Raw genomic sequence first — 8,971 nt, 5'->3', positions numbered from 1 at the left:
GCGCTCTACTAGAATGTAGTTTACAGCCCTGCGGCCACCTCTCTAATTAACATTCAGATTCAGGCAAAACCCACATTGTAATGTTGAACTGTTTTTGCATCAAATAAGTAAATTCTCAAATGTTTCCATGTGTCTTAAATAATAATCTCTCTCCTGTTCATTACAAAGTGAAATTGAAATTGAATAATAAATAAAAACTCACGCTGTATGGCAAGCCCTTTAATGTCGGTATGACAGCACAGTGGAAAACAGGATTAAAACTCTCACACACACACACACACACACACACACACACACACACACACACACACACACACACACACAAACACACACACACACACACAGTTTATGTGCGTTTATTAGTCTGGAATAAAATCTTCTTGAAGGCCTTCCTGAAGTCTCGGTTAAAGATGGTGTATATGATGGGGTTCAGGCAGCTGTTGCAGTATCCAATCCAGAAAAAGAGGTTAAAGAGTGTATCGGGGATCGTGCACTTCTCTCTGCAGACTGCATGGAGGCTGTAAGTGAAGAAAAACGGGAACCAGCAGAGGACAAAAACCCCCATGACCACCGCCAGAACAAACGTGAACCGCTTCTCCCTCATTTGTGCCACTTTGTTTTTGGACAGAGACATCTGCCGGCTGCGGTGAGGCCCTGGAGATGGGAGGAGAAAGTTGTGGGAGCAGTTCTCGGATGATGCCCATGATATGGAGGCGCAGGATGAAGGTGGATGAGGAGGAGGCATCAACCTGTTAGACGATCCCTCTGTGTCCTTCCTCTCCTCTGTTTTCACGTTTCCGCAGGCTCTCCTGGAGAAGCGAAGAGCCGAGGAGAACGAAGATGTCGTTTTAATGTCTGCCTCACAGCTCCTCTCCTCCAGGTCAATATCGTCCAGCTCCCCTCTCTTTTGGCTGCTGCTGTTGCTGTCCATGTTGGAAGAGCTGTGATGGTTGGCAGGCCGAGGACTGTCGAGCTCATACTGGGATTTACCGCAGCCCACTCCCTTCCTTTGACCCATCCTGGGGGTAACATCAAAGCAGGTCTCAGACTGCGATGGCTGCCGCTCCACCACGTTCTTTGCCACAAACACGGTAGAAGCTCGCTGCTTGGCAACACGGTAGATCTTACAGTACACCAGTATCATGATGACTCCTGGGGCGAAGAAGGACACGAGGCAGGAGGAGAGGATGTACCACGTCTGGTTGTTGAGAAGACACTCCTGCCTTTGCGTCTCACCGGCCTCCTCCAACCCCAAGAACTCCTCATTCTGCGTCATGAGGAGCGGCGGCGAAGAGATGATAATAGATATAAGCCACACAATGCTGATCATAACTTTAATTCTTTTGGGCGTCCTTTTGCGGTTGTAGCTGACGGCTTTAGTGACGGACCAGTAGCGGTCGAGGCTGATGGCGCAAAGGTGGACGATGGAGGACGTGCAAAAGAGGACGTCTAGAGCCAGGTAGAAGGAGCACCAGATGGAGCCAAAGTACCAGTAGCCCATGACCTGGAAATAAAAGAAACCAATAACAATATGTTAATGACGAATTTAAGCCCCAGTAAAGGAGGAAAAACTGGCCTTGAGCGAGGCACCTTAAGGATCATTGCGCCTAAAGAAACAATACAGTCAATACCTCATTACTGCTATGGTTACGGTTTGGTTTGAGGTAAAACCTCTCTGTGTGTTTGCCCCTGTGGTTTCATGAAAGCGCTCTCGAAAAAAACGTAAGCCGACAATCTTGTCACAGCTGGAAGAAACTGTATATATCAATGGCAAAGAGCATGCTCTGCAGTCAAATGAACAATCAGTTGGCCTCTACTTTGTAGATTTTCATATAGGTGATAGAATAACCTTCTTAGCTGAATTGCAACGTTTGGATCATGCTCCATAAGCTTTTTTGGGTCATTTATTATCAGTTAAAGGTTTTGGAGACGTGAAATAAGGATCTAAAAAAGGAAAGAGAAGAAACTAGTCTTTGGTTATACTGAGAATTTTGTTTTTTCGCCACTGAGACTTTATGAATTCACAAAATGATATTCAACAACAATTCTGATCATCAAATATTCTTTATATCTCAAAAAGTTATGCATTCTTTCAGTTTATATCATACATATAGCCAAATATTGTTTTTAACTCTTTTACACTAACTTCTTTATTCCATAAGAAATCATTTGCTATAAGGATTATTCACGTGACCCAGATATACTCTGGCGAGACGCTCATCAGCTCATTACTCATCAGCTGATATATACAGTACACTGACAACAATACAGCTGAAATGAGTTAATATTTGCCGATATATTGACTCTGATGATTTCTCGGTTTGCTGTATTGTACATTGAATATGTTGATGGCTTGCTCTCGGAATGCCCTAACAAACAATCTGAACTTGTCTTTGTGCTCTGGGAACTTGTGATGGATGCTTTTGACATTTTTGACATTTTCTAGAGCAGATGTTCCCAACCTGACGTTCCCCCACAGCCATGTCAGATGAACTCATATAGACCTTTACATTGGGAAAGAGATGTCTGGAAATCAGCTGAGTAGCTAAATCAAATACCCCATTAGAAACACCTGAATACTTTAAATACAAAATTGAAATGATTAGGTCTGAAAAGCTACTGTAAAAGCAGTCATTTTGATTGATTGATTGATACATTTCATTTCTAACAAGTAAAATAAATAATTTGCAAAATAAAATGTTTTGCAGTGCATAGTCATGTAAGAGAAAACAAAACAAAGTGACATTTACAACAACAACAACAACAACAACAACAGCAGCAATAGCAACAAAAACAGTCCCACATCTAGTGTTCGAAAAGGAGTGAGAAGAAGTATAACTTGTTTAATCTCACCCTCTTGTCCCTAAATTATTTATTTATAATACATTTATTAAATGTATTTTCCTTCTCCATTCATTTCACTGAACCGAAACCGGACGTTACGAAGCGGTTTGGAGGTGTGGCTTAAGCCATAAATCAAAAAAAGGCCCGCCACCCTGGCACAACACACATGATCCAAGTAGTTTTGTGTTTTCTGGGGTTTAATGTGACAGAGCAACCTTTTTAGGAACAAACAAGGCCACGTCTCCAGCGCTAGTTCTCTTTATACATCCATGATCTATACCTAGGGTTCGTAGAGTTTTCTGCTAACGGCATGCTAAAATGGTCACAGTAACATGTTGATGTTACCATCTTAGTTGAGCATTCAAACATGTTAGCAATAAACATAAATTACAGCGGAGGCTGATGATTTTATTTTAGTTTCAGGTATTTGGGCATAAGCCAGAGTGATTGACAAATAGAAAAAGTCGACCTCATCATGGTTGGTCGATTCAAAGTCAGTTTATCACCAAAGTCATTAGGCTAGTATTCATCTTGAGAGGAACTTGAATGTCTGGACAAAATGTATTGGCAATACATACAATAGTTGTTAAGATATTTCTGTCTGGAAGGGAAAGGAAAGGAAATATAACTGTGGTAGATCAAAGTAAAGAGCCTACTTTAGACAGACATGAGAAGTGGCTGATGTATAATGTAACACAGAAGAAGCTACTTCAAGTATTAAAGGCTGATGAAAAGCAGGGACAATAATCAGTGAAGTTGTTACTGGGTGCAGAGAACATCAGAGAGGAGACACGTGCCATGCCTCAATATGAGGAAGTAAAAATAAATAAATTGTCAACAATTACTCAGAAATATAAGGTTAGCAATTAAAGACGTTTATAGATTAGACACATGGCTGTTTACCGCAGCAGTGACAAGTAGAGCAATCCATTGTTAATTGTGTTAATGATTGATATTGAAATATGAACATTTCCCCAAATACCTTTGATTATATGTTCCCTTCCAGTTAAATTATGTATGTACTACAACGTTCATCATTGATGAGCAATTATTGATAAACTATGTTTCTTGCAGACATTGCTAGAACGCATTTGATGATTTCAGGTGTTTATTTTCTCATGTTAAAATATTTGTAATTGTTCCGATTCAAGCTGTTGTGAAAGGTTGGTGACTTAAGATCAATTTACATGAAGTCACAGGTGATTAAATGATCCATCTGTCAATCAAGCCAGTCAGGAGAAGATCGAAATGATCTTTACCATCAAGAAAAGCCTTGAGTGCCTTTCTTTGCTCTTTTTCAAATGAAGAAATCCTCTTCAGTTATTATGATATAGTTTATAATATGGCAGCATCTACATTTTACTCTTCATGATCCCACATTGTTGTTCCGAGTTACAGTTGCCTTTTTGTGTTGCGACACACACCTTAACCACAGTCGTAGCTACCAGTAACTCATCACAGAAGGAAAGAAACACAATGTGGTTTGGACAAAAAGGAACACTTGAAGCCAAAAAATGATTGAAGTGGTATCTCCTGATTTTCTGATTCTCGTGTATTTTGTTAATCCCAACTGCCGTGCAAAGTTTGTCACTTTGTGTGTCCAACTTATTTTTCCGTTGGAGAGCAAGTGCTCGGGTTGGTAAAGTAGCGGCAGGAAGAGGAGGAGTTTGATGAAGTTTCAACGTGTTTGATGGATCTTTAGGTATACTATAGCTGCATGGCTTTTAAGGGATTGAAAAATCAGTCAGTCCAACCTGTTGGTCCACACTGAAATACTAAAATATTGGAGGGAAATTATGGTCAGACATCTATTGTCCCCAGAAGATGAACACTACAGACTTTATCTGGCACCAAAAAAGTGTTGACTGTTTTTGTTATTTTTAAGCAAAATGTTTCAACAATAATTTGATGGACTGGCAAGACATTTCTTGAACATATTCACTTTTCATGTAGGGCCACCATCAATATGACATTTGGTTCAGACAATCATTGTCTCGTGAACAATGGTCATCTTTTATCTTTATACAGCGTCTTCATTGTGTCAACTTTTTGGATTTCTCCATACTTTGGTTATATAAAAGTTAGTTTTCTTAACAATGACTCACATGCACCAGCTAGAAATAGAGTCTTAGAGCAGAGTGTTTTCCCTCACCTCATTAGCCAAGGAGAAGGGGATGACCAGCGTCGCCACCAGTATGTCCGCTGAAGCCAGAGACACCAGGAAGAGGTTTTGGGGTGGCCTCAGGGCACGGCTGGTGAAAACTGCCACCACGACCAGCACGTTACCCACCACAGTCCCCAGTATGATGACCGTGACCACCAGCACGATGAACACTGACGCCACCTGCGAGTGAGGAGGTAGAGGAGGAGATCTGTCCAGAGAAGAGGAGGTCTGATTGACATCCACCAAAGAAGAGTTTGGTGGTAAATTGGACGGCATCATGGCCATTTCAGTGAACACATCCTGTAGATCCATCTTGGTTAAATGTCTGACAGTATGATCCCCATTTTTCAACTCCAGCGGATTCACTGCAGATGGATTGTCTTGATGCCAGCCAGCGTGGAAATAACAGAAAAGACGAAACGAGAAATGGAATGAGAGAAAGCGGGGAGACTAAAGCCGGTGGAAAAAAGAATAATTAAGCTGTATCTTTGGTAAGAGAATAATCTCCCCTCCTTTTAAAAAATGTTTGATATTTAATATTTAAAGATGAAAGACATCCATGTCTCTAAATCCTCACAGCACTGCAGCTGTGGTCAATATGTTGTCATATTTGTATTTAAAAACATAAAGCTTCATCTCAGATCTCCTGCTGCACATCTTTCCCCGAAAAATAAGGATTTGCATGTTTTAAGTTAGGATTAAAATAAAAGTCATACCTTTGAAAATATCCATTTATAAGCACATCTGAGCCCAGAGGATGACATGCTGCATGTAACTAAACTGGCCTACTTATTTCCAGTGAGATGCAACGAAATGAGAACATATAAATAAATATAAAAAGCAACATGCTCTACTAGAGTCAAGGACAGAAACCCCATTTAAAATACATGGTACCCTCATACTGCCGCACTCCCCGAGAGACCACTGTGGAGAAAGAAAGATTGAAAAGTAGATAAGAAATAACTGGAAATAAAAGAGTGAATGGGACGAAGAGTGTGGAGAAGATGAGGAAGAGGTGCAGCAACAAAAACAAACCGAAGGAGGTAAGAAGAAGAAAAGCAGAGCTCCTCACTTTCATGCAAGTTGTTTCCGTGCTGAGTGACTCTGCTGCTGCTGCTGTTCACTGGCTGCTGCTGGAAAGAGAAGAGAGGAGGAGGAGGAGGAGGAGAGAGAGTATCAGAGGGGGGAGATGAAAGGGACGAGTAGGAGATGCAGTGAGAGGAGAGAGGGAGAGAGTAAAAAAAAAGGCTATGAGAATGAGAAAGTAAAGAGAGAAGGAGGAGAGCTGGATGAAGTGGGAGATCAGAGGAAGGAATTAGTAAGGAGATGAGCGCTCTTTGAGTAAGAGGGTGAGGAAGAGGAAAGGAAAGAGAAATATAGAAGATGAGATGAATAAGGAGGCACACATGGGTGAGGCAAGGAGGGGAGGGGAGACAGGAGAAATGTTGGTGAAGAAGAGGGCTTTAGAAAGAAAGTGGAAGAAAGGAAAGAGGAGAGATACAGGGACAACAGGAAGAAAGAGGAAAGCCTTGATATGCTGATGTGAGGGAAGGAGAGGGGAGACAAAAATAAAAAGGGGAGATGATGAGAAGAGAAAGAGTAAAAAATAAGAAGACAAGAGGGAGAGGGAGAAAAGGAAGGTAAAATTAGACATGGACAGGCATAGTGTAGAAGAGAGATAGAGGGGAGGGTGTAAGGATGAAGATGAGGAGAGGAAACTAGGATAGAGGAAAGGAAGTAGAGGAGAGGATAATAGGCAAAGGAGAGGAAACTAGGATAGAGGAAAGGATCAGGGAGAATAGCAGAATGGCCAGTAAAAGCCAGAAGAAGAAAGACAGGAGAGGACACAAACAAGAAACGATAAGTAAAGCGGATGAAGCAAGGGTAGAGAAGAGGAAAGGAGAGGAAAGATAACTGAAGAGAGACAAAAGAGGAAAGGAAAGGAAAAAGGGGAAACAAGGAACATGAGAAGAGGAAAAAAGGACATTGGAGGAGCAGAGGAGAAGACACTGGATATAAAAGAGGTGAGGGAAAGAACATTTGAGAAAGCTGCTAAATGAGACACAATCAACTTTTCAGTGGTCATAAATCAATTCCTATTTATCCGGAAAGGAGTGGAGAGAGAGTGAGCAGGCCTTTATTTAATCAGCGTCTGATGCTCTTAATTTAGCCTCCTGGGGCTGAGCGACGACATGAAGTTCTCCTGGTTCTGAACAAATTGTGACACTCACACACCGTTTAAATCAGCTTCAGAGGGTGAAGACCTCTCAGATCACACATCACAAAAGCCAGCGTGACGTGAATGCAGACCAGGAGGCAATCCCATGATGCCACAGCAGGCAGGCTTACTTAACAACAAGATGAGGGATGAGGGTACATATATACAGTTTTATTTTCCCAGCACTGTGACGCTTGCTGGATAAACATCAACAAGCTTCCCCAGGCAGTGTTTCCACACCGAGGGTGTTCAGAGCTGTATATTCAGACTAAAGAGCATTCAGGGCTTTAGGTTGGCAGGAATAGCACAATGGCAGCACACACGTCACCACCGATTCAATTAGGGGGTTGTGAGGTGGTGATGATGATGAAGAGCTGAATAACAGGGTAAAAGACAGAGTTAAATCAATGATCCTCAAACTCTTCACGTAAACAAATAGGGGCGCAATTCTCAGAAACGTTATACTATTCTAAATATTTACAGTATAGAGCCATGTAAACATATGGACACATCAGTGTGGTGGCAATAACGAAGCAGTACCCAAGTACAGTACTTAAAGGGACAGTGTGTGAGAATGTACGTGGATGTAACAGCAGACATGGAATAAGAAAATCATAACAATGATTTTATTTTTGTAAATAACTGAAACGAATCATGTCTTATGTAAGCTTAGAAGGAATATATCTTCATCGGGAGCAGGTCCCCTTCCACAGAGTCTGAATCTGTCACATTTGTACAGTAGCCAAGAAAGGATAAACACAACTCTTCATTACTGGAAGTCCACTGTTTTCTAACAATAAAACTGCAAATTCCTGGCAATGCCAGTTGCCAACTAATGTAGTTTCTCCTTAAGTAAGGAAGGCAGCTAAAAAGAGCAGAAAGATCTGCAGGATAACACCCCTATTGTTTTGCATTCAGTGGCTAGTCTCCACAGTCTTGTACAGGCTCAGAGGAGGGGTATTCAGTTGGTTGAAATCTGCAACTGCAATGCTTCATGGCGCCAAATCCTAGAACCCTGTCCCTTAACTACAATTTAGAGGTACTTGTACATTGATCATTATAATTTCATGGTACTTTACTCTTCTATTTTGCTACGCCACTGTTGTGAGCTCAAAGCTTAGTTGTTAGCAGTAGGCTAAACTATTTTCAAAATGTTCTCTCCGTCTCTGATATTGTAGCTAGTAACGGCCTAGAACCACAGTTTGTCATATCTAAGGGCTGAACAGGCGTTAGTATACCAAAAAAATGATGTTTAGTGTCACTATCTGTCTGTGTTGTGTTTTGTTTTGTCTAGATCTGTCTTTGGTTTTCTGTCTGCGTTGTGTCTTGTCTAGATCTGTCTTTGGTTTTCTGTCTGCGTTGTGTTTTGTCTTGTTTAGATCTGTCTGTGGTTCCCTGTCGTTAGTTTCCCTGGTGTGTCTAATTTACCCGATTGTGTTCACCTGGTGTCCCTGTGTTTTCTCCTCCCTCCTCACCTGTGACTTGTTTGTATGATTAGTCTTGTGTGTATTTAAGCTCTGGTTTTTCTGTCTGTCTTTGTCGGTTCGTCTTGTGATATGGCTTGTTCCTCGGTGAGTGTTCTGGTCAGTCTTTGTTAAGAGTTTAGCCTTGAAATAAAGGAGTTATTTTGTCACTTTAATCTGCATTTGGGTCCTGCTTCCTACACACACCGTAACATTACGAACCGACCAACAAATGGACCCAGCAGATTATCCGTGGGAGGTAGAATTACAGCATTTTACCTT

At 41.4% G+C, this 8,971-nt stretch overlaps 1 protein-coding gene across 1 annotated transcript; it reads right to left on the bottom strand.

Annotated features, from left to right (window-relative positions):
* Positions 1-309: 309 nt before the first annotated feature.
* LOC104941496 (alpha-2Db adrenergic receptor-like) lies at positions 310-5,491 on the bottom strand. The gene is made up of 2 exons (XM_010766601.1): positions 4,997-5,491; positions 310-1,504 (listed from the first exon to the last, which is right to left on the bottom strand). The coding sequence occupies exons 1-2, from the start codon at positions 5,318-5,320 to the stop codon at positions 347-349; spliced, it is 1,482 nt and encodes a 493-aa protein (XP_010764903.1). The 5' UTR covers positions 5,321-5,491; the 3' UTR covers positions 310-346.
* Positions 5,492-8,971: the final 3,480 nt, after the last annotated feature.

The sequence above is a fragment of the Notothenia coriiceps genome, unplaced genomic scaffold (genome assembly GCF_000735185.1).
Source record: "Notothenia coriiceps isolate Sejong01 unplaced genomic scaffold, NC01 NC01_scaffold00003414, whole genome shotgun sequence".
NCBI classification, from domain to species: Eukaryota; Metazoa; Chordata; class Actinopteri; order Perciformes; family Nototheniidae; genus Notothenia; species Notothenia coriiceps.
This window is presented reverse-complemented; position numbering and strand designations above follow the sequence as displayed.